Source organism: Haliotis asinina, chromosome 2 (assembly GCF_037392515.1).
Source record: "Haliotis asinina isolate JCU_RB_2024 chromosome 2, JCU_Hal_asi_v2, whole genome shotgun sequence".
Classification (NCBI taxonomy): Eukaryota; Metazoa; Mollusca; class Gastropoda; order Lepetellida; family Haliotidae; genus Haliotis; species Haliotis asinina.
In genome coordinates this window covers 50,946,836-50,973,464 of record NC_090281.1, presented here as the reverse complement: position 1 = coordinate 50,973,464, position 26,629 = coordinate 50,946,836, and the positions used below count along the sequence as shown (strand labels likewise).

The following is a 26,629-nucleotide window of genomic DNA, read 5'->3' as shown; positions in this document are numbered from 1 at the left end:
CCAAGCAGAAAACAAAATACACATAAGAATAAAAGTGACAGTTAACATGAAGTTGTCCATAAGAACAACAGCTATATTTTCCTAGGGCAACCTGATTGATTCACTTGGTTGCAGATGGGATAGGTAGTGAAAAAGAGTGAAATCATACATTGACTAGATTCAAAAGTCACATGATTTTGTCATGCATAATCAGGGCATACATAAACCATCAGAAGTTTAAATGATGAACTAAAAAATGTAACACCACAACAGATTTTAGAAGTCACACTTCCAAAATTAATTACCAGCTCTGAGAAGGTTCAGAGGTGAACTGAAGACAACAGAAAGGACATGAGCATCAACACATGTTGCATCATGTGACCCCAAGGAGTTCATTCAAAGTGTAAACAATTAAAAAAAATCAATGTTTGGGTAGATACAGATATCTTGCTATAACTTTCTTGACCACAAACTCTGCTGACAATCCTACATTCTTCTGGAAAGTAATGGTAACAAAAAATTGGACAAGTCCTGGGTCTTATCTATTAAATCTTTACATTCTTGTAGATTGGTAGTTTATATTTCTACCTCTGATTTTCTGTTTCATGGCTTTCCTCTTACTATTTCCAACAACAAAAAACTATGTGAAAAATAAAGAGTTTTGTTAATTCAACAATCCAAAATAAATTAAAAAACACCCCAACTCATTAGTGAATGAGTGAGTTTGACATTTATCTTAATGTCTCCTACTTTCCTATCTAATAAAATATTACAGGTATACATGTGTAAATGAAACCTTTGTTTCCTTATCTTCATGAGCTATTGTCCGATACATATTGCAAAGAAGCAGACAAACCTATAAAGGAAAAGAAAGTCTTTTTAAAGTATAGCAAAGTTGGCATAACTAAGGTGGTACTGGCATTACTTATCTTAACATAAAATTTCTCCGGGCCAGATATCGACATTGACCAGTAATTCATTCATTATCATAAATATTTTCTACCCTGTATTGTTAAAATATCATGTCAAAAGAGTTGCAATACCCATCTTGTTGGTGATCTATGAAATTACAAACATCACAGTTCTACTATGTAGATAATGATGAATAGCATCACTGTATGTGACAAGGTAATTCCAACCTTGTAAAGAAATACCTCTCCTGTGTATTCACTCTAAATCCTGAGAGTGAAAGTAAGCAAATTGGGTGCTCTGGTTAGAAAATTGGACCACTTATAAATAAACCCAAACCTAGTAGGTTGAACTCATTTCAAGAAATTCTGCATTTGCCAAAAGACCCTGTTCACATATTGATAACACTAGGTCATTATAAGTCCATTTTATTTTCTGTGAATAAAATCTGTGACATGCACAGGAAAACTATTGCAGTAAATATGCTATGTTTGCTTCCAATCTTGAAAAGCAGATCAAATGTACAACACAAGATTTTAGTGATCTTATATGAGTTTTATTCAGAAGGTTTAACAATAGGTAATTTAATCTCTCTACTTAAGCTCTGTGCTAGAAACAACAGGAACCAATGTGATATCCTACGATTTGAAACTAGAGTTAATGTTTACATGTGTATGTTTAACGTTAATCCAGAAGATCTCTGTGTGAGAAGGGCTTAGTATTACATCTCCCATAACTGCTACACCCTTTGAAGGGAGTTGTCTTAAAGCTTTGGTCTGCATAGAAGAGATTCTATGTGCACACAAACAAGAAACACACATTCATGGATGGCTGTGCTTATGTTCAGTATTACATGGTACATTAAACTGTCCCCCAAACTCTTGTGAGAGGACAAATGTTTTCAAAAGTCTAACATGCAAGAACTCATCCATTGCAGAAGCCATATCACAGCCTGATCTATCTAGAACATTTTCCAGTCACAGAATCAAAAGTACTAAATGTCAAAAACAAAAACTCCATTCTGCATTACAAAATCACAACGTACCACCAAAACTTTTTGTGACACAGATCATCACCAAAATCATGGCCTAACATATAGCCCATCTGGCTGAAAAGTGGACCGATGAATTGCAGTCTAGCTCGAAAACTAATCAGTCTAAGTAAACTTATCCTCAGTACTTTTCGTTACACTCCACCACTGAGTCTAACAAAACCTTATGGGAGGTCGTGTCAGGTAACCTTTGAGTTTGACCAATCAGAACACAGCTTACCAAATCGCGAAAGTGGACATTCGCACATACCTTTTGAACTTTTTATCTCGAAAGGGTTTGTACCCGAACGATTCTGAATGCTATATAGTGTACAATCCCTTCTGGGTGATGCACATGGCGCATGTTACAACCATGACAACGGTGAGTAAACAGTCCCTGAAAATAGTGTTTTTGGCAATATTCAAGGATGTCATCTTGCGGAAATATTTGCTAATGGTAACCATGTCAACAGAACCCCCAAAGCCTATATACAGCTGGTCAGATAACTGTGTTATATACAGATTTTTGTATGTGGAGAGATCTGTGTCGGTACCCTGAATATTTTGAAAGTCCCTCCGATCCCTAAATAGTAGTCGTTGTTTGATTGGTTCAATCTATTTAACCGTCTCGCGTTTGATTGGACGGTTATAAGTAGCTCAAAGGTTACCTGATGCGACCTTCTACTAGGTTTTGTTAGACTCAGTGGTGGAGTGTAACGAAAATACACTGAGACTAAGTTTACTTAGACTGGAAAACTAATAAACATAACATACTCAATGAAACGATGATCACAATCAGAACAACATACCCACTCCGTGAGGTTTTCAAAGAATATTTTTCCTTAAAATAAAAAGTTCTTTAGCAAACCATCATTAAAATATTGACACAGTTCACTATTTGTTATGAGGGAGAACGGGACAGCCAGGTGTGCAAGAAAGCATGGAGAGAGCACAGTTTAATGAATGAATAACTTTCTGAGCATTTGTGAACACCTGGCTGTGCCTTTCTCTGCACTCCTCCCTCAGCAATAAACAGTGAACTGTGTCAATACTTTAACGATAGTTAGTTAAACAACTGTTTTATTAAATGTGATTTTATCACATATTTGGAAAAGGAGATAAAATCACATTTTTCTATTTTATGTCAATACAACCATGCTGTGAGTGGCTTCTTTTCCCAATCAGAGCCACACAGAGTGAGCAATCTTTTTTCACATGTAGCTCTTCATCTGAACCTTAACCACTGAAAATATGGCTTCTGCTGTTATCACTCGACAATCATTATATATGAATACATCTGTTCAAAATATAGAAACAACAACTTATTTCTGATACATAACAATATTCATGTACATATTGGTATAACATTTACCCTCCTGTGACACAATCAGTTGAAGTCATTTCTGATCTGGTCATTACAAACAAACAAACAAACAAACAAACAAACAAACAAACAAACAAACAAACAAACAAACAAAGTAAAACACACCATGAATCACAATGAAAAACACTGATAGACAAGTTTCATAATCTGGTCTAATCAAATTGTGAAGAAGACTTGAAATTTGATGATTGGTGACACAAGTATTCAAAACATGCTGGGTATATTTCCATGATGATAACTATAGAAAAAAATCTTCAAGCATATTTTCCAGGATAACTAACAAAATAAACTATATCACAAAAACAAAAACAAAAAGAAGATTTTTGTTTCTTTTTAATATTGCAATATCTATGATAGGGTCCTGTATTTTTTTTCCAAGGTCTCTTCACAAACTTTGTATCGCATACAAACCTTGTGAAAAAGCCTGGAAAAAAAATATAAAGGAACACTTCTGCATTCATGTGATCCCTTTTTCTTTTCCCTCAGTATATGCATCTGGAGTTTGAAGTGGATATATAAGTAAAGGGGACTGATGCTAAGCATGGTCTGTGCTAAACTTCTAATCCAAATTTGGCAGTTTTACAGAATGTTCTGGACATTTTTATGTCACAGCAATTAATCTCTGATCATAGCTGACCAAATAAAATTTTATTACTGGACAAAAGTTGCAAACTCTATATTTTCTGGTAAAACACACAAATGCTATATTATTTCAAAACTCCAACCATGTTTTAATAAATGGAGCATGCTGTCTATCAGCATGTTTATTCACCTTGCCCAAATCATACACCTTTAATTGTTCAGGGCTACTGAAGAATACAAACGTCATGGATAACACAGTCTCAGACTTCAGACAGATGAGCTTTAATAGGTGTATAGAATCATCAGTGACCCTTTCAATGTTCAAACGAAACACAATGGAGACAGTTATGTTACACATTTGTAGTTATCAACACAAACAGTCAGATCTTTTCTCAATGTATAACATGTAACAACTTCATAGTAATTTTTTCAAGCAAAAAGTTTGGACGGACATGTAAATCACAGAACAACAATGTATGCATGAACAAAATCATTCAACATTTCTTATACTTCGGGTGACACTTTATCAGTAGAGTACAGATTCTTGTATTTGGGTTTGAGTCCTATCCAGGATTCAAGCCTTAACAATCAGAATGAGATACCAAATCATCAGTTTGAACAACATGGCACTTTAAAAGGAACCTCACCTAAAATACCCTCACACACTTTGACTTGGTTAACTGGACACCACACAAGAAAAGATCAAATCTGAACAACTTTGATTTAGTTTTTTATCACATTCTCTTATCTTGGAAGTTCCAGCTATCACAAAGGATAATCATAATCTGGCATCATAGCGTTCCTGACGAGCCACTTTAGTTCCCCAACACAAGCTCAATCAAACATCAGGTCTATCTCCTGAGTACATAGCAGAGGCTCCATTTAATTTCATTTTCAAAACTTTTGTATGATATTCTATGTCGGCAGTTAAAGTACAAAAGCAACGTAACACCTGCATTAACAGAAACAACTGTACAGATATAACATTATGCATGATTTGGCATATATGTGTAGAACTCAAATAAGTACATGCAAAGTAAGAAAAAATTTCATACTATTGTTCAGGGCCCAGATTTCGAAGCTCTCATAGCACTAAGATAGTGGTAAGAGGCACACATTAACATTAACTTACGCTAGCGCTAGAGAGCTTTGATAATCTAGGCCCTGAACATTTGTTCCACATGAAGCTATCAACACACTGTATGCTGACTTGGTGATGTTCTCAGAAAGGGTTAATCCTTATCCCTGATCCAAGAGGTGAGAAGGGGTTAACTTTGGCCCACATCAGTGCTTCATTCACCGACAGTGCTGACTGCCCATCTTCCAAGAAGAAGGCTAGACCCTGAAAAACAACACAGTCTGTTTCACAAAACAAAATGAGATCGTCTGGAGACATTTTACATGTTTAGGTAAACAATCATGTTAAAGTAAACAATAGGCTGCATATTGGCTACAGAATGTATTGAGATATATATTTAATGATACAGGTACCTGTACTGCAATGTGTTCGGAGGAAAATATTCGACAGACATTGACAATGACTGCACATGCAGATCCTATTTTCTACATGCTTAGTAAATATTGTTCACTGCAGTCAGTCTGTTTGGCTCAAAAGTGGATGATGAATATTGTAATCTAACTCAAACCCTAATAATCAGTGTTTCACTGAGTATTATATGTTTATTAGTTTTCAAGTTGGGTTGCAATTCATTCATCCGCTTTAGAGCCAAATGCACTATAGTCACTGATACAGGGAAAATATTAATATGAGAGAGAAGAAAACATCACACAAACAATTCTAAGCTGAATTAGGGTTAAACAACAATATATTCTACGTTACCCAACAAATTACGAATGCTGAACTGTAAGACTTCACTTGGTACTTCATTTTAATGATTCTTTATCTCAAATAACTGACTCGCATAGGATGTACAGAAATTTCCTATGTTGCATGTCAATCATGGAAGGGAGAATGGCCCGTCAGGTTCATGGAACATAAACAAACATGGAGGGTACATCAACCCACAGGCACTCAGGGACCATTGAACAACGCATTTATCATGCTGAACACCTCTATGTTATTTCTGAATTAATTCAAGCACCCATTAAAAACTTTTTGTATTCATTGCCAGATTTTGCAAACAAGAAACACATATTTAGAGTTGTCTCTCCTCCACTGATTTGCATTCTGCAAACATTGGTAATTTCCATTCATCATACATGGTTCAATGTTATTAGAGATAAAGAATTACTAACACAAAGCACCAAATGAATTCAGCCTTCCTAGCAGGGTACATTGAAATGTTACTTGCTTATAAGTAGGGTACACTGAAAATATTTAAAGAGCACTCAGCCAATCAGAAAAGGACATTTATGTGTGAGGTAAATAAAACTGTAAGCAAATGGCCTGGCACACAGCTTCTCCTTAAACAGAATCAAATAGTCTTGATGCTGTAAACTGAAAGGTATCAACCAGTATAATGTCTTAAGGGTCTGTATTACCTCTCCTTGGGGTCATAACCTTAAAGAACACCTGTGAACAGCTCAAAGAATAACACACAGTGGATATTGGGGGAACCATGGAACAAGAATCAAATGCTGGAGAACCATTATGGACAATGGCTGTATTGCACATGGTGACAGCTGCACTAACCTGTACCCTTTGTCCGGTGAGACATGAGATGTGCACATCAGAGTGAGATGGAAGCTGAGAGCTTGCAACACAGTCAGGGCCAGATTCTATCACATACATTTCACTGCCAACACGTCTCATCAACAACTCATATGCACCCTGAGCATTTACGTCTCTGTCAAAATAGACAATATCAAATATGATAAAATAGAAACTAAAGCGAGTCTAATGATATCAACAGGAACACTGATGTACATCGTGAGTGCCCTTGTGAATTTGTCATTACTTTAAGCACACCAAGGAGCAAGCATACACATCGTGTAATTCACAATAAATAAGTTGACACCCACACAAATCTTGCTTTTCTTGCTGATAATTGTAGTCCATTTCCCAAAGATCCCAATTCAAAGGCAAGAACCTTCAGTTCATGAACGTTTGGAGATCTGTCTATTAGACAACTGAAGACTTCAGAAATGGTGTAAAACTTTATCTAAAACTTTGAGAAAGCTAATTTAATGTATATGTGACTTAATGTATTCGTAATTGTAATGTGATGAATATGTAAGTCATGATCACTGCTAGCAACACTGTAATGTAAAGTAACGTATATGCATATTAATGATAAGATAGCTACCAAGTGTGAGCTAATTCTGTGAACATATACTTTCATGTATTTTGGTAATACATGATCAGGATGAGCCAGGATTACAGTGCTAGCAATTACACAGGCCCTCTACCTGAGGTCAGTTTGTCCAGTACCACACTGAGCATCTTTCCATGTCTGTAGTGCCGAGGTCAAGTCAGCCTCTGTAAAGGGGAGGTCCAACCTTTCCTTGGACATCAGATCTCTGTCGGATAAATACATACAATCAAGTCACTTAAACGACCTCCATTTATCCAACAATCAGCTTTATCCAACGCTTTTGAGGGTAACAAACTGAATAAAGGTAATTTAGTCTCAATTATTGGTCCAACATCCTCGTTAATCCAACAATTTGCTGTGCAACAGATGATGTCAGATAAACGAGACTGTATCTTGAATCCAACACGGAATGTTGCTAACCAATATATGACCCAAATTTGAAGTTTATCCTTAAAACCAAGATTATTACAGTTATGTCTTGGCTGTAATGTCAGAAGATGCAGAGCCAGAGCAGCTAACAGGCTGCTGATTGCTATTTACATAACCAGGGATTCAAACCCAGAACCAGATCCTGACATAGATGACTGAACCACCTGAGCAGACTGCAGTGCCTCTTACCACCAGGCTGCCACCCAATTCCTCTGTCACTAGGAAAGGACACCTGGGTCAGAACTGGTCGTCAGCAACCCATGTTTGTCATATAATAGGTGACTACTGGGGTTGGGTGGTCAGGCTCGCTGACTGGGTGGACACATCATTGTATCCAAACTGTGGCATTGAGGCACATGCTGCTGATGCCAGGATTGTCTGGTCCAGACTCTGTTATTTATAGACCACCACCATAAAGCTGGAACATTGCTGACTGTGGTGCTAAACATCCAGGCCACCACCCAGTGAAAGGTTTACTCACATAGCATGAGAGAACAGAGCTGAAACAATGGGGGTGTACTTCCTCCTAATGGCAACCAACCCACCAATGTAAGCACTGTAGACAAGTAGCTCAAGTCGCTTCCTGAAACATATGTTACTTGATGAATCAAAAATGGAGATCATCAATAGGAATCAGCTATTTTTTTCTTTTTGACAATGCAGCATCAAAGGTGACAATAACTTGGTCACATAATTTTACAGGTCTAGCTTTTATCACATTTATTGCTTAGCGTCATTCCATCTACCCCATGACTGACATCAGCTTTGCTCTGTGAGATGGGACCTACTTTTCACATTTCTGTTGCTGCAGTTTTTCAGTCTTCATACACCCAAGCAACTGCAGGAGGTCAAAGACGTCACTGGCTGTCCAGTCTGCTTTCCCCATACAACCTGCAACAGATAGCATTCACCATTATCCATTATGATTCCTCCCAGAGCACATCTGCTGTAAAACACTAGCCATACATCGACTATCTCTGTTAACCTTATACCACAAAGTACTCACTTCTGATATGTCCTAGACCGACATCTAATCCAGCTTCTGGTGTGGTGGACATAAGATAGTACTTGACACAGTTAAAAAAGTCAATCTTGGTTTTCAGTTTCTCAGCCTCCCTCAGACAGCCATCCATTGTGGGGAAACCAGCCTACAGAAGAGGAGCATGTGGTGTGTATATAAACCTATATTATCCTAGCTCAGTGTAAGAAGGTTTTTGTCTGATTGAGTCATGTCACCTTTAAAAACATTACCATGTATGCATGGTGGTATGTTGCCAAAGTGGGGTATAAATTTTTGCATGGGGTAAAGCATTCATTCAGATCATTCATACACCCTTTGCACCCTATGCATCTATGGCAGTCAGTGAACCATGAATAAGTGGTTCACACAAAATAGTTGGTTCATTATACATAATCCAGAATTGCCTAGTCATGCAGCAATACAACCCTTTAAAAAGGCTTCTTTGGCATCCAAGTTCATTATTTGATTGAAATTCTGAGGAAACTTTAAGAATAAAGAGAATATATATATAATCGATTTGTAGCACTGCAGATAATGAACTTAAAGTGTTGGTCTTAATCAAGTATTTCCCTGTGAAAATGTAACAACGTTTCTGTACTGTTAACTCACAGCTTTGTGTAATAAGTTGATCTCATCCATACTGGCTGCACAGCGAGCGCACAGCTTCGCCAACAGCAGGTCACTATCTGGAAGAGTCTTCAACAGCTCCACACCAAGATCCCTAGCAAGGTAAGTCCAGTCTTAATGCCAATACATACTTCCTACAACTGAATGGTTGCTTATGAGAAGGGATCTAATATAACGTGTATAACTACACTCTTCATCTTGACAGTTTTAAATGAACAGGTACCACTGGAGATACCACAAGGAATTTTCAGTTCTGACCAATACCTGGCATGTGTACAACATACCACATGTCTCCCCTTTCAAATCACTTCAGTGAACATTATCGTATGAATTACTTGTCCATACCCATTGCGATACTAAACAAAGCAGATACACTGCCAACTACAGCCGATACAATTCACTTGTGAATTTGGTGAATCTAACAGTATCCCTTCACAAATTCAGTTTGTTAATTTATGATTACTTGAATGAATCAAACATTCATGATTTTATAAAAAGTTGTTTCTACTGAATTTTAGGTATATTCATCATAGTGAGACATGCAAAAGAAAAATATCCAAGCCAGGAATATAGTGAACACTCTTACATATTCAAGTAGACAGTAGTCTGGTATATTAACTTTGTCAACATGATCAAAACATGCCAAAGAAAATATTTTGGTATTGTTTCACTACATATTATAGATAATATATCAACTAATAACTTGTTAAACACATGATATTTGCGATTACACTTTCTCAGCAAAGTACAGACTCTAGTACTATTGTTGAGTTGAGTCCCGTCTGGGATTTGAACCCAGACCCTCAGAGTCAGGTAGCTAATTGCCAGCTATTGAGGCATCCACAAAATGGAAGTCAGCCAAGTGGTAATCTCATTTGACCACTTTCTAAATGGCATGGTATACTGCTGACTTGTTGTTGTAATTTTTACCCAATAGTTGTGGTCTGGTTGCATAATGGTTAAACCACTGGCTCCTCATGCCAGAAAAATGGGTTTGATCATTACATGGGTACAATGTGTGAAGCCCATTTCTGATGTCCCTGCTGTATTGCTTGAATATTGCTAAAATCAACAAAAAAACCACTCACTCTTACCCAACATTTGTGATATGTGTGATAGTCACCTCAACAGAGACATGTTGCAGCCCTACTGCCCGCCTAATAAATCCATGAAAAGACAATGGCAGTAAGGATCCTGACAGGGCTGTGCTGAAGTAAGCTTTCAGATACCCTTCCGTGATTACACAAACACATTACAAGGGATTCCATGACACTTGACAGGCTAACAGAGCTAATATATGTGCACATAACTTTCACCTACCATTTTCCCAGTGCCTCACATCGTCGAGAGAGGAGCTCTGTGGCTACAGAGAGGTGCTGTGGTGTTGAATGGAGGAATGTGCCCACCCCAACTGCAAGTTCTAGTTCGTTGCCTTGGATAAGTTTTGACATGGCACTCTGAAATGGGTCATAACAGAAATGTTATGTACAGAACAAGGAGATGAAGTGATCATCTGTTGGTACAAGCTATAACACTGTCAAGACTTTCTAGTGGACTAATATTTACTTGTCTGTGGATTTTTACTTAGAATTATAGTCTTTACAAATAGGAGCATATGTACACCAGGATGAAACATAAATGAGATTTCTCTGTTGCATTAAGAATAGAAATTAGTTTGCTAGCAACCATTACTAACATGGGATCCAGAAGAAGACTTAAAGGTTGGATGACTTCACAAATTCCTAAACCAACTGCCAGAGTTTGCAATATATGTGGTAAGTAGAAATGGAGTCAAGGACTATTGGCATTCTCTGCGTGGGTACATGTGGTGCAGATATATGTGTGGCTGCTTGATCTAGTCTTGAGTTATACAAATCATATTCACCCACTTTAACATCAGCAATACCCTCAAACACAGTACTGACTTTAAGCCAAGAGGAAAGCATAATCCCAGGCATGGCAGTAGCAAGTACTATATGATCAGCTATGATTGGCTGGTTGGTTTCTTGTATTACACTGCACTCCGCAATATTCCAGCTATATGGCAGCAACCTGTAAATAACAGAGTCTGAACCAGACAATCCAGTGATCAACAGCATGAGCATATATCTACACAACTGAGATAGGATGACATTTGTCCAAAAAGTCAGCGAGTCTGATCACTGGATCCCGTTAGTCACCTCTTATGACAAGCATGGATTCCTGAAGACTAATTCTAACCCAGATCTGGTTGGATCACTCTATGATGCAACAGTACCTGGCAGTCATCCACAGCCATATGGCAGCAGGCCGCTAAGATTGGAAGACCGTTGTTGTAGTACCACTTGGCTAGCTGGGTGGTGGCATGGCGCACCAGGCTGGAACAGGAATGTTAATTCAGACATTCAACATCATACTGTATTTCTCTCAGACAATCAGTTGCTCTTCATAGAGGTCAAAATTTTAAAATGAATTAAGGAAGAACATGCTACGTATCTATCTGAGCATAATACAACTCTTAGTTTTAATGTAATATGCAGTTTAGTAGGGGAATTACTTGGGCCTAACTCATCCATGCATTAAAATTAAAATTAAAATTAAAATTAAAATTTTAAACATAATGATTTTTTACTGAGTCCTTTCCAATTAATAGCTCGTTACTCTGCTTAGTCCATTAAAGATGTAGTCAAAAGCTTCCATGAAGTGAGTGGGTGAGTTTAGTTTTAGTCGCTCTTTATGGCAAGCATGGGTTGCTGAAGGCCTATTCTAACCCATGACCTTCATGGGGCGCTTCCATGAAGAAACAGGCCCTGAGTCTGTCGAAGTTCCTGAACCTCCTAATTCTGCCGGCATATAGAATTGACTGATCATGAGAAAATGTCAGCTGAGCATCCTAACTTCTCCTACCTGAGCTGATCTTCTGAGGGTGAGTCACATCCATTGACAGCAGAGCTAGGTGCTGATGACGTCCCTACATGTTGTGGGTAGAAACCTTCGCAGGCTGCCTGGGCGGTCAGTAATGCATCAATCATCTGTCCTTGAGATGACAAGTAGTCTACAAGTGCCTCACTGTTACTGGTTGCTACCAGCAATGGGATAGCATCATCCTTCTCTTCAGACATCAGAGACTGTGCATATCTTGATAAGCAGAATGATAGAACTTAAAATAGAACTGTAATTTTTAATTAGTTTGTTGTTGACATATTCAGCAATATTCCCATAATTTAATGGGTAGACTGTAATTAACCAAACCTGGGCCAGACAATATAGTGATCAATATTGTGAGCAATGATCCAGCTTGGAACAGACAATACAGGATCAATATTGTGAACAATGATACTGCCTGAGCCAGGATAATACTATACACAGTGATCCATGTTGCCAGATTATAACAGCACCTGAGCAAGTTATCAATCCTGAAAAGTCCTTTCTATATGGTCAACTCTTGCCTTCATCTGAGGTTCCAAGGGACAAATTATAGCCCAGAATCCCTCTTCCCTCAGCGGACATATTCAGTCACAGAATGTCTCACACTAGCATGCAATGTCTCACCTTCCAGCAAGAGATTTCCAGTATGCCATGGAAACACCAGGAGCCGCAATGAGAGCCTTGTGCCACTGAAACAACAAATGTACTGGAGCTGTATATTTGACACTCATTACAGGAGATACATTTTATGTGCTTCTTAAAGACTTGTTCTTCATGACAGATGCAAAAACAAGACAAAAAGACAGTAATTTCCTTTGTAACAATTTACCGGCATCATCATTCTATATTTGCTCTGACCTTGCATGATTCGACAGTATATCTATACACAAGACAGACGTAACTCCTTGAGTTCCATTTCACATCAAAATAGATACTGACTTCCTATTGTATGTAGTTCTGTATGTTGTACTTACCTCACCCACTTCCACCATGAGCTCACAGTAGCGCTGGATGTTGCCCAGCTTGATGTGGACAGCGGCTGCCTCCCTCAGAGACTCCTCTTTGCTGGGGGCGCCGATACCACTACCATGCCGAGACATCTTCACCATCTCCAGCTCCTGGGCATCAGACTGCCAGCACAATATGTGAGTGATTGAATGGGTTTAGTTTTACACACACTCGGCAATATTCCAGCTACATGGCTGCGGTCTGTAAATATTCAAAACTGGTCCAAACAATCCAGCGATCAATAGCATGAGCATTGATCAGCGCATTTGGGAACTGACGATGTGTCAGCCAAGTTAGCAAGCCTGAGCACCCAATCCTGTTAGTCGCCTATTACTGACAAGCATAGTTGTCTTTTGTGGCAAGCATGGGTTGCTGAAGACCTAATCTACCCTGGACCTTCATGGGTTGCCAGCAGAAAGGGGAAGGCTGTGATTCTGACTGATTGCTTCAAATTGCCAACAAAGTTGAACTGATCCAAAGTATTTCAGAACATCGTTCTAAAGCGATTGTCTAAGTACAACATTATTTGTCTCTGGTCAAAGGAAGAAACTTGCTTTTGCACTCGTGTCCTTACATAATTAAATTCAAATAACATCATACTGGGCATGTACATCCACCCTACATCTAAGACCAAATTCATAAAGTTTAACTGACCGCCTTGTACATGGTGAGGTGTTTGCTGTGCATGATCCCTGTCTTGTATTCTGGAGACAGCAGAGTGTTGGTGGCCCCCATCACAACAGACACTAACTCCCACAAGTTGTTGGTACCGGTTGGTTGCTGAAATATCATTCTGACCTCATTCAGACTTATTCAATGTTGTTTCATGAGATCACATCAAATGTTCAACTTCATGTCTTTGTTGGCATATATGGAATATATCGTATTTTCCTGGCTCTGAACACATGGCATGTTAGGATGTCATTCAGGATCAAGACAATTTAGATTTGTTGACGTCCTATGACATGGTGATTCAGTGACTAGTAATTTGGTATTTCGAGCAAAGCACTTCAGTTTTCAGTGTCACTAATGTCTAGCATGAATTTGGACAGACATTTCTACCTTCATTTCAGATGCTAAAATTTCCCCTCAGAGGACACTTTCAAGCATCTAGAATGAACAATGAGTTCAGATTATTCAGGCAGATTCTGTTTCTCAAAATTCTTTTCTGCAATTTAACTGAAAAAAAAATGATATCAACAGGTATCTGGGTATTTCTTGCACTTACAGCAAAGAACTTGGAGAAGAACTTGATCTGATTGGCTATAGCGTTCCCTGGCATGTTTTCTAAGCGCTGTCTCAGTTCCTTTGATTCCCTCCCAGACAACATGGGTGACGTTCCCAGCGACATGGCAGAGTCTGTAACAATCATCAGCACCGTACATGTAAATTACTTGTTGTTTCTTGTGTCATTCAAAGTAAAGAAACAGGGTGCAACTTCATCCAGTTATAAATATCCACAGAAACTCCCATTTTCTACACCTACATAAAGGGAGATACAATATGTGTTACAGAAGATTTATCTCCCTTGATGTGTTTTTGTTAAGGTCAAGTCTGCAATGATGCTGTTTCTTTACCTGAAACACCAACAACATCACTGATTGGCTTCCCTGCTAGTATGTGTATTTCTATTGGCTGAATGAGAGAGGTCAAGGACCAGAGTCTCACTGTGGAATCCCTTGAACAGGAAGCTAGCAAAAAAGGCCGCTCTGGATGACAAGTCAGACCTGGAACAAAAAGGATTTATATTTCAGTTGATAAGTCTGGATGCATTAGAACATGTATGTTAAGCCCATACTGGTGTTTCTGGGGAGGCTCAGATAGGTGATCACATTCACTCACTCACCATACACATCAGCTCCATGGTCCAACACTGTGTCTATACAGGCTCCATCTCGTGTGTCCCAGATCCGTATTGAATAGTCCCAGCTGCCAGAGATCAGCATGTATGGTACCTCTGTGTTCCACAGCAGACCTCGGATGGGGTCAGTGTGTCCACACAGGACACTGATACACTGCTCCTGTGTGTAGTCCCACACCCGTATTGTGCTGACACAAACATATCATAATGTTAAAGTTTTGGTGCAAATCAAGTGCAAACCAAGTTTCTGTGGATACATTAAACATAGTTCTTCAAAATATCTAGCATGTTCATTGAACACAACTCATACTTTTCTGTAAATATCCAAGATATGGTTAATATTGCAGAAAGTTTGTGAATATTATTGTAGTTGAAAATTCCAGAGGAATCACTATACGATCCAAGTAAGAAATCCTAAATTAAGACCATCATACTTGTATGTCAGGTGATATGGTGAGTAATAAACCTACCCATCATCTGATCCACTGCATAAAATCCCCTCTCTCAGTGGCGACCATCGCACATGGAACACCTTCGCTGTATGTCCTTGAAGAAAGGAACAGCAGATACATCTAAATGTACAACAAGGTCAGCAACATGTAAGACTGACACACTGACCGATTTGCATTCAGCAACAATATGGTTATATGGCAGCAATCTTTAATAATTAGCTCTGGAGCAGACAATTCAGTGATCAACAGCAGGTGGGTTGACGACTGCATTTGCGATGATATGTCAGTGAGCCAGACCATCCGATCCTGTTAGTTGCCTCTTTTGATATTATGACAAGCATGGGTTGCTGAAGACCAATTATAACCCGCATTTTCACGGGTGCAGATATTTGCATCCAGGTAAGTCACGTCTCATGTTACCTCATAATAGTGACATATGTAAACGTTATATGAAGCTGATGTTGTGAAAGGCTCTGTGTGAGTATGCGTTCTTGATCATGTGTGTGTGTGAGTCCTACTGGGTGGTGTTGAGCACCACAGATGTGATTATTCACAATGCATCAGAGTGTGAATACTGTGAGTGTACCTGTGAAGACCCGAAGTGGCTGGTCGCTGCTGGTAGCCAGGTAGTACACTCTCACACACTTGTCTTCACAACCAGTGGCCAGTATATCTCTGTAACAGCACAACCAAGGGGAACGTTAACAGATCTGAGAGCTCTAAAGATCAAATTCATATACAACAAAGATGGCTTCTTATAAAGAACTGGGTAGCCTAGTGGTTAGAGTGTTCACACATCATGCCAAAGGCACACGTTTGATTACACACATGGGTACAACATGTGAGGTCCATTTCTGGTAGCCTCCAGCCGTGATATTTCTGGAACATTACTAAAAGCGGCATAAAACCATATTCACTTACTCACTCTTATGAAGAACAAGTGGACAAGAGTTAAAGGAGAATGTCCCGATACATACACTGATCATGCTTGTGTTGTTTTAACAAAGTCAACGACTAACACACAACCCTATCACTAAGCATGTACATATGACAACAGCAAGACAATATGATTTACAGGAGAATGTTTAGATGTAACCACACATATTACTTGAAGAAAGTCACAATGCAACTAGTAAACAACCATGTCATTATTGATAAAAACTGGGCCAGTGGGGTAGCCTAGTGGCTAAAGAGTCCACACGTCACGTGGAAGACATGGGTTCAATTCTCCACATGGGTACAATGTGGGAAGCCCATTTCTGAATCATCCGCTATGAAATTGCTGGAATATTGCTAAAAGTGGTATAAAACTAAACTCACTCACTCACTTGATAAAAACAAGCTGATATAATGACTGGAGAATCCATAGATATAATTAGAACAACAACAGCAACAACAACAGCAACAACAACAACAACAACAACAAAACCTTAAAAAAAGACATCACATCTTCACAAAGCATGCTTGTGCCTACTTTACAGTTACTTCATTCCCAGCTCACTGAGGAGTATACACCTACTTGTTGTTAGGACTCCAGTCTCCACCAAACACAGCCCCAGGATGTCGGTATTTCTGTACCACCTGACCATCCACTTGCCGCACAATGCTGGCAACACAGACACAACATGGGTATGCAAGATGAAGATAGTCACATTGCTTTACTGTAATGCAAAGGGATTTACAGCGACCATGATGATTACAAGTAACGATCTAAACAAACAATACAGTAATGGTAGCCCACTGTTTACATGTCTGTGATGTATGAGGAAGCTAGGTGATATGTATCCAATACATTCAAAACAAAGAATTCAAACTGTTGTTTTTATCCTATCAGTTTCACTCAGGATTAATGCAGCAGTATTAAAAGTAAAAACAGAGTCAGTGGAATAAACACAGCAACCTAGTTAGACACACTAAACACTCTTTGTTACCAGACAGCTCTGTAACAGGACAAGAATTTGCACTATAAGATGGACCTCCAAAGATGTTGACCTCCAAATGATGTACTGGCTTACAGACAAATAGGGACAGACAATACTGATTACTGATTAAGGATAAGGACGATATTTATGGATGTACAACTTCTTTATTTCATGTATGTGACGTTTCGACATATAAAGTATATAACACATACAGTATTCAGGATTAATTAGGTTCATTGGAAGCCGGTAGAAGATGTGCATGGTTTCATACAGAAGAGATTAAGGATGTTGATGGGCAGCAAGTAGGAAGTGATGTACATAGGTGTTTACACAGGTGATAAAGACACTATTGGAAAGCCAGTAGTGAGGTGATGGACAGAAGGGATAATGTACAGTTACATCTTCAATTATCTTCCAATCAGCTTACATAATCCTGCATACCATCTCTGTTATCATCCTCCAACTTCTAGAAAGCCAATCAAAGAACTAATTTTGACTGCCTAAAATGAAAATTCACTTGACTCAGTCAGTGGACAATAATATTTTCTAACCTGTGATCACTAATGTATACCTGGCCATTATCATTCCTCAGCTTTCTGATGTTATGAGACATGTCTCTCTTAAGTGAAATCTTACCAATATCCATCAGCACCACAAGACATTATCCTCTTGGAGTCTTTCTGGCTCCAGCTGACTGAGTACACACTGTTCTTCCCATGCTGCCATACAACATACACTTGATTTATCATTTGCTTTGATTAATGGAAAGCAAACAAAATAACCTACCTAGACACAGGTACAGTAATTCTTCACTTTGACATGAAAGCATGAGGTCACATGATATCACCACAAACAGGTTGAGAAAATGGTGATTGGGGGATAAAGGGAGCAAGTAATTGGTTATATTTAATCCGCATCATGTCAGTATCAAGTATCATTCACTGCAAATAATCAAAACAGGAATAGGCTGAAAGAGCATCAGTCAGTTTTCACTGATTATTCCTCATAGTATCACTCACTGGACAGTCCGGTCCAAACACAGGATCCTGCTACACAGTAGGAGTATTGGTGACTGAAGATGTAAACAACAATTACATTCTAAAACAAAGAAACAAACAGTTCATCACCTCATTGAATCTCTTGATGACCTTCCCTTTCCGGATGTTCCATATGAACACCCCATTCTTGGAAGTACACGCTGCTATACAGTCCAGGTTTCCAGGGGCCCATGATATATGATATATCACACCCTCATTACCAACGGACGAGAACACCTAGCAGACAAACACACTTGAGTCATACATGTTAGAGACATTATTGTCGGCAGGGGTAGGAGTTGAGCTTGCTTTAAAACCGTATTCAACAGTATCCCAGTCACAAGATGGCATGTTAGCTTAAACAAGCCATAAGTAATGAAGGTCTTTGTGGAAATTTTTCACTTTAGTTTTACACTGCTTTTAACAATATTCCAGAAATATTATGGCAGTTGACACCAGAAATGGGCTTTCCCAATTGTAAGCATGTGGGTAAACGAACTCTAGTCTTCGGCATGGCAAGCGAACACTTTAACCACTAGGCTACCACCCCACTGCATTAAGTGGTATAGTGCTGACAAACGTAGAAACAAAATCAGGGCAAACTGTGATTGATACCTTGTGGTTGTGTCAAGGTACACAACTCTGCAGAGAGAAAAGTGTGACTTTTGATTTTTACAACAGGACCATCTGTGCCTTTGTCAGAATGTCTGAAGTTTTCATGAAAGGAATTCCTTTTCTCAAAGATGAATGGTTGTTGATGTCGCAATGCCACTCATACTCAAGACATCACATACAATGATTCTGCCGCTAGTGTAACTCTCTCTTTTCTCCCAGATGCCAAAAAAGGTTGGTGTTATAAGCTTTATACCTATAAATATATGCTATCAATGACGATGTATGTTACAGTATGGATTTGTCTCATAATAACCAAAAACAGTGGATTTATGCTTAGGCTGAGATGACAGAGCTGTGATTTTGATAACTGTGTCATAAAACAACATTCTTTCTCTGACACAGAACTAGAGTTGGTAATAAGATACAATATGATCCTAAGTGAAGAACATAGCCTGCACTCATAACTCTGCATGTCAACTGCTTACTCACTGCTTTCATTGTATTAATGTCCCACACTTTGATTGTTCCGTCAAAACTTGCGGTGGCCAACCTGTCAGGATCATCTGGTTTAAACTTGCAGTCAAATATCGTCTCCATATGTCCCTGAAATATATTAGTACTTGCATATTCCACACAGTTAGAAGACAATGATGTGCACCAATAAGTGACTGACTGAGTTAAGTTTTACTCTGTTTTTAGCAATATTCCAGCAATATCATGGTTGGGAACAATAGGTACAGGCAATACATGATGGGATCAAACCCATACCTCAGGCATGATGAGAAAGTGCCTACCCCATCATCCCACACCAACAGGTAAATGAGCCTTACCACATGATGATGCTAGCTGCCATGTAAACATCAAGTATGGATGGTTGAACACCAGCTTTAACCTGGATCTCTACAAAGGTTCTATATCTTAACAGTACTATATTATACATTCACTACAACTACAGATGTAACTTGATACTCTTTCTGAATATTTTGGTGAACTCTCAGTTTTCTATTCTTAATTATGCGAGTGAGTGAGTGAGTGAGTGAGTGAGTGAGTGAGTGAGTGAGTGAGTGAGTGAGTGGTTTTAGTTTGGCGGCAATCTGTAAATAAGTCTGAATCAGACAATCCTGCGATCAACATCATGAGCATTTTTCTACACAATTTCAAGTTATTTATGTTAAAGCCTGGCACTGACATACCTGATCTCTTAAGAAGTTCCACCTCCGCCTGCCTAGGTCATATAAGCCGACACCCCCATCCTTGAATGTACACACCAGCCTGGCCGGGGGCAGGGCAAAGTTAGACTGGGTGGTCTTGGACGGCGCCATAGCCTGACTGGTTGATGATATAAACTTTTCTCGTGAAGAATTCTCTTCTTTAGTTTCTGTGTATGGGTTGTAGACTACCTGCAGGGCATGGAACCCTGTTTTCTTCAAGCGGACATTTTCAATTGGTGTGCTTTTTGAGACATTCCATATCCGTAATGTGCCATGGTGGGAATCTGGGAACATGATCAAGCCAAAGTTAGTGTTGGTGCTGTTGCTTATACTCATCTACATGACATGTAATTGAAACATCATCAGCAGTCATAACTAGCAGTAATGTCATAAAATGTAGGCTAGTTTTCCTTGAAGCTTATAGCTTCTACTTATACACTGCATGTGCCCATGCCAATCTGAACATTAAGAAACAAGCCTGTGCAAAGATTTCTTTGAGGTTTAGGAACATGCAGGTGTCCCATTCTATTGTCACCAAACAAGGATGATGTTAAAGGTGTGTTCTGCTTTCCTTAAGGAATAAGCAGGTGCTCTCATATACATCCTTCTTCAGGAACAACCCGATGCACTGTTCTACTTGCCCTTTCTGGGACCAAAAGGCATCCTGTTTTACTTTCCCTTGTAGTAAGATACCAGATACTTTGTTCTACTCCCACTTCCGGGACATCCAGGTGACATGTCTAACTCCCTCTGGAAGAACATCCAAGACCGCTACTCACCCCCTGTAAGGAACATGCCAGGTGCCCCACTGACCCAAGATAGAGTCTGAATGTGAGCTGCAGCACTAGGGAGCTGGAACATCATGATGACCACCAGGGATTGTGTGTCCACCAGCCGCACCCCATAGTGGAGGTTAGCCATCAGCAAGTACTCTGCAGACAACGGGTCCCACTCAAGTGATGTGACAGGATCCACTTCCTCTGAATCCTCCAGGTCATCAGGCCTGAACACATGCTTCCTACTTTTGGAACCTGAAAACAGATGCCACATATAATAAAAGCATCTGCATCAGCAACAGCAGCAGCGGAAGCAACAAAAATTAACAATGTGTATAATCATTATGAGACAAATCAACACCCTAAAGTACACTCAGAATTGCTCACATAATGCACTGGTTAGTTGTTTAGCATTCTCAACTCCCTGAGGAATATGCTTGTAAGTACTTGACAATTTCATCAGATATGTTCAAAACAGATCATGCATCTGAAACAAGCTATAAAACCCATCAAATTGTTTTACCCTGAAACCCCAAAGGACTAGGATGAAAGTCTACCTATGTTACAAACTGATATGCTCCCATCCACATGACCAAACACCACTTTGCCAAGACTCTTGGGGTGCCACCGCAGCTGACAAACATCACTGTTGAAACTCTGTGCCTCCCTGACCACTGTCACCCCATTGTCCAACTTGTAGTTCCAGGAGTACATGGGCCCTCGGGATGAAATGAAGGAAATGATATCTGTATCATATGGACACCAGCCTACAGAGCAAGGGGCCTCTTTGGTATTTGACAACAATGATACCACTTTCTGTTCGGAAATGTTCCAGACGATGAGCTTGTGGTCAGCGCTTGAGCTGACGAAGATGTCTGGGTTGCGTGGGTTCCAACTGAAGGCTGTGATGGTCTTTTTGTGTTCTGACATAATAGACACCAGCTTGAATTCGTTGAATTGTCTGTCAAGCTGAAATATTAACACCATGAAGGTTGGTTGTCATTTGATGTCTAAAAATCATAATTATAGTAATAACAAAACAATAATGATAATTATTTAAATCAAGATATAGAAAATAAGGACAGAGTGGCTGAGTTTACTTTTATGCCTCTTTTTGAAATATTCCAGCAATACTCTATTGGGAAACACCAGAAATGGGCTGAACCCATTTTACAGATGTGGGGGTGAAAGCAGGCTCTTTTGCATGATGAGCGAACACCACTAGGTTACCACACTGAATACTACAGACTCCATTATGTTTGTAAATGATTACTAAAACGTGTCTTGCGTAAAACATATGTTATGGTTTCTTTTGTTGTAATTCCACATCTGGTGAATGAATGAGTAAATCAGCTACACAGCTAAAATATTGGCTGCACCATGTTATGCTTTTTTTGTTCTTCGACATACCAAATGAATTGAAAATGAACTTCCACACACAGATGAGTTGCTATACTTTATTTTCAGTACATTTTCTTCATATTCAGTGGAATCTGAAAGTGCTTTAAACTCTGTGATCATATCATAGGATATTTATATAGCACACATATTCATGCAACTTGTGCTTGCATCTTTTCCCCCTTGATCATCAGATCAACCTCAACACCACATCGTATTATCATTCTCAAGTCCCTGGGGATCATACATCTTCACTAGATGCACGGAGTCATTAAAGGCTTTCCCATCCTTGTAAGGTACCCATTCACAACTGGATGGACTGTGACAGACACATACCCACAATACTTTGTCCTAAATTACTGCATGTTGCTGTACCCACAAATAGGTGTTTGCACATATTCATCTGGCCACCATCTGGTCACGTATTTGTGGGTTCTGTTAAGTGCACAGGGTTGTGTACTGCACACTAGGGGTAGTGACAACACCGAAAGAGTCTGCACATAAAACTGACTCCCATGTTTTTACACTTGGGCACAGGTGGGCTCGACCCGGACACTTCAAGCTTACCATGCTTACTGGATCACTCACCTGGCGCCTTAGACACTTGGCCCAGCATGCCCTTTATGTTCTTCATTAGTGCCTCATTCATGATCATAACTGTGACCCACTGGGATTTCAAGGAATCGGGACAAGGCTACTCACATCTTGCACCAGGAGACAAACATTATGGTTTCAAAGTATCAGGAGTGATTGTCCCTATGGTTATTGTGGAGAATTCACATTGGTACATTACAAGTGTTAAATATCACTGCATTCAGACATTTAGTGCATTCTCTATTCAGGACCTTTTTTCTATCCAAGGTCTTAAATGCTTGCACCCAGTTCTAAAAAGTCAGCTTTCTACTTTTGTCACACATTTGTCAATTACAACAGGACATCAAGCATTTGTCTTTTTTGTAATAAGGGTTGTCCCTTTAGCCAATCCAGCTACGTAATTCTAAAACACAAAGTGTGCCTCTTCTTCTTAATGCTCATACCATAAGGACTACAAGATTGTTTGTTACAAAGGTAACATATCAACAGTGTTTGTGCTTACTGAGCAGACAATGCCTATTGGTGCCAGCTACTTTCCAAATTACAAGGTGTCTCGCAAATTCAACTTGTACACTATTACCTATGACCCATCACAGTAACCTTGGCCTTGCTTAAAACGCCACAAGATTGTGTGCACAGACTGCACTGACATATATCAATTTGACCCCTGATATCAAACTGTGTGCAAACTACACAGCTGATTTATGGGTATGAGAACAGACTGTTTCATGTTTTACTTGTGATAATTGATTTCAGCCAGATACAAATGACATAAGCAGACATTACTTATGAGAAGCTCACTGCTACGCTGCACATTGTTTAACATGCTATCTAACCTTATAATTCAAGTAACCGCATTATCAATTTTTTTTATCTAAACTGGTGCAGTCTGACTCACCTACCTTGTAACTTATATACAGACTTACCTGCAGAATCTTTAACACAATGATTTATTAATATAGACTGAGCAATATCAATAGTAATGGGGAAATGATAGTTTTGGCACCATACATGTTATCTTAGTGATATCCTGATTTAAGCACACTGAGCACAACTGTTGGAGCCACAGATCAAATAATTGGTCAATCAATCAAATTCTCTTGCATCAGCGATTATCAATGGGCTCAAGAGACTAATTTAAAAATACTAATAAAAAAATAAAATTAAACATAATATCACACTTTGTAAAGTATGATTTATTTCATGTTAAAGTAGGACATCCTGACTTGAAAAACTGCAATGTAAATAATATATTCGGGTGTGTCTCAACAGGAATTGTCCTTGATCATCTTACTTGTGGTATAAATGGGTGTCTGTGTCGTTTGTACAATGTTATGTTGTGTCTTGTTATTGCTCACATGAGACTTGGGATGGCATTAACGATTACAATTGATTATTGATCGATCACTGAGCTCTGATTACCAATCTGCATAATGTGAGCGACCATCAGCACTACTGATCACCTGATTATGATGACAGGAATTGGTAATTGATAACTGGGGAGGGGATGTGAGGAAGTGGTGAGATTAAGGGAAAAAAAAGACAGACACAGCAAACAGAGAGGAGACTGCCAAAATTTATCACACGGATTCAATCTTAGGGAAAGCAGGAGGGAAACCTTATGATATTACAGCAATATCTTTGATTTATACATTATCAAAGGACTGGTCACAATCTCACATGGAGTAGCAGTTATGTAAAAGGACACACACATTTGAAGTAAGAGTGAGGGGCCCAGAGCAGACACACCTGGTAGACATATATCGCCAAAGTAGCACAGTATGCAAAACGGTCATGACTGGAGTCACAGACATCATGGTTCCAGGGCTGACAGCCCGCTGACAGCAGCCCCACCTGCTTCACCATCGTCCTGCGTTCCTGCTATGTGTACCTCCTGTTGCCTGTCACACTCATGCTGAAACCATAACGAAAGGTGGAAAGCATTGTTCACATTTGCAATGGATGTTTAGTATTTTCAGAGACTTGGTTATTGCTACTGCTACACAGTAACACATAAATGACACTGCCACTTTACCTCACGTAGAGTGCTGCAACGAATCCCTCATCAGAATAACATGACACACATGAATATTTGGGAATGAACATGAAAATTGGATAATGAATACACAAACAAATTAGCAGTTTATTCTACTCACTGAAACAATAGAATAACTTTCAAACGTGCTGACAGTAATGGTTTAACATGCAAATGACTACAGACCACATTACTGTCAAATAAAATATGTAAACTATTGATTATCATCATGAACATAATGCCCGACTTGGACAGATTCTGTTGTCATTGAATCTTGCTCTGATAAATTACACCCAAATTCAAAGGGAACACCTTTTTTGAAAAAAAACAAACCCAAAAAACCCATAAAAATTCAGTTTTAGCGAACACTGGAGAAACACTACTAACAATCTGATTTCATAAAGGGTGAGAGAGTGATTTCTCAAAATCGTAATATCCACACTGGTTTTATCACATATAAACCTTATCGTAGTTACTTGCAGTAACGTGTATGTGGACATACATGCTGCAATAGATTTCGGAACTCAAAAAGATCTTTGTTATTTAAAAATTGCAATAGTTCATGACTAATGTCACGGTTTAATCCTTTCAAGCTCAGGTCCAAACGATATTGATCAGTTAATCCCTCAGGAAACAGTTCATGTCTGTAGTTGCGCTGCTGTCATTTGTCACCAAAGTGACAAATAATCAATTTGGTTAATAGAGAAGCCTTGATTAGCAAGCCTTGATCACACGAAATCACACTAATCAATAACAAATCATGCTTAATCATGTTAATGTTATTGCACAGACATATGAAACCCAGTGAAAATATGTAATAAGTGTTGACTATCTTAATTGGTCCAAGTCAACACATATACTTCACTTCCATAAACAACATGCCACAGAATAATAACAACCCTAATTAATATCCAGGCAAACCTCAATATATTAAGTACATACAAGATGAAAATGAATATTGATTTATTCAGTAGTGACAGACCCATGATTTGATTCCTACACACTGATTTGAGATTCCTGTGCAACATTAACATGATAGAAAAATGATGTAACGCTCACAAAGAAAATATTTAAAAAATGATAAAATACCATTTTTGACACTTCAATGAGTGGGAATTGCTTTGTACAAGTTCAAAGTCAAATAAACACACTTACATGAAATGGGCATTGGTAATATCTGCATAGTTCTGTGAAAGCTTCTGTGATACACAATCTATATTTGATAATGTGTCACCAACAAGACTAATACTTACATCAGCATGATTGATTCATTGCTGAGAAAAAAAAAACTCACAGCTTTTCATTTGATCCATATCATTTCATCTAATGAAACCCAACATATAGATCACCTTGATAACATGACTCAGGAAATGCATATCTTGATCATTATAATACATAGTTGATTATAATGCACAGCCTGAAACCAAAGTCCAAATTGCAGATAATCATTTCCATCACGATTAATCAGATTATCACCTCAGGCTGTGAGGTTATTCCAAGCAAGTCTTATTGGACTACAAATCATGGAACTGGTGAACAAACTGTGATAGTCTCTAGTCATCCATTAGTTAAGCATG

At 38.9% G+C, this 26,629-nt stretch overlaps 1 protein-coding gene across 1 annotated transcript; it reads right to left on the bottom strand.

Moving 5' to 3' along the window:
- Positions 1-5,106: 5,106 nt before the first annotated feature.
- On the bottom strand, positions 5,107-24,932 carry LOC137273881 (WD repeat-containing protein 17-like). The gene is made up of 26 exons (XM_067806780.1): positions 24,767-24,932; positions 21,583-21,994; positions 21,029-21,280; positions 20,232-20,533; positions 19,528-19,641; positions 18,514-18,660; positions 18,023-18,105; positions 16,984-17,070; positions 16,051-16,139; positions 15,483-15,558; positions 14,998-15,200; positions 14,729-14,878; positions 14,380-14,510; positions 13,806-13,931; positions 13,118-13,273; positions 12,768-12,832; positions 12,123-12,353; positions 11,494-11,593; positions 10,557-10,693; positions 9,219-9,330; positions 8,595-8,736; positions 8,377-8,479; positions 8,070-8,171; positions 7,254-7,364; positions 6,538-6,691; positions 5,107-5,226 (listed from the first exon to the last, which is right to left on the bottom strand). The coding sequence occupies exons 1-26, from the start codon at positions 24,881-24,883 to the stop codon at positions 5,107-5,109; spliced, it is 3,822 nt and encodes a 1,273-aa protein (XP_067662881.1). The 5' UTR covers positions 24,884-24,932.
- Between the last annotated feature and the right edge of the window lie 1,697 nt (positions 24,933-26,629).

Coding starts and splice junctions, on each gene's coding strand:
- LOC137273881 (XM_067806780.1), bottom strand. CDS start 24,883: ATGGTGAAGCAGGTGGGGCTGCTGTCAGCGGGCTGTCAGCCCTGGAAC. Junction 19,642..20,231: donor GGAACTTCTTAAGAGATCAG/GTATGTCAGTGC, acceptor AATATATTTCAG/GGACATATGGAGACGATATT. Junction 5,227..6,537: donor TCACCGGACAAAGGGTACAG/GTTAGTGCAGCT, acceptor GTTGTTTTTCAG/GGTCTAGCCTTCTTCTTGGA.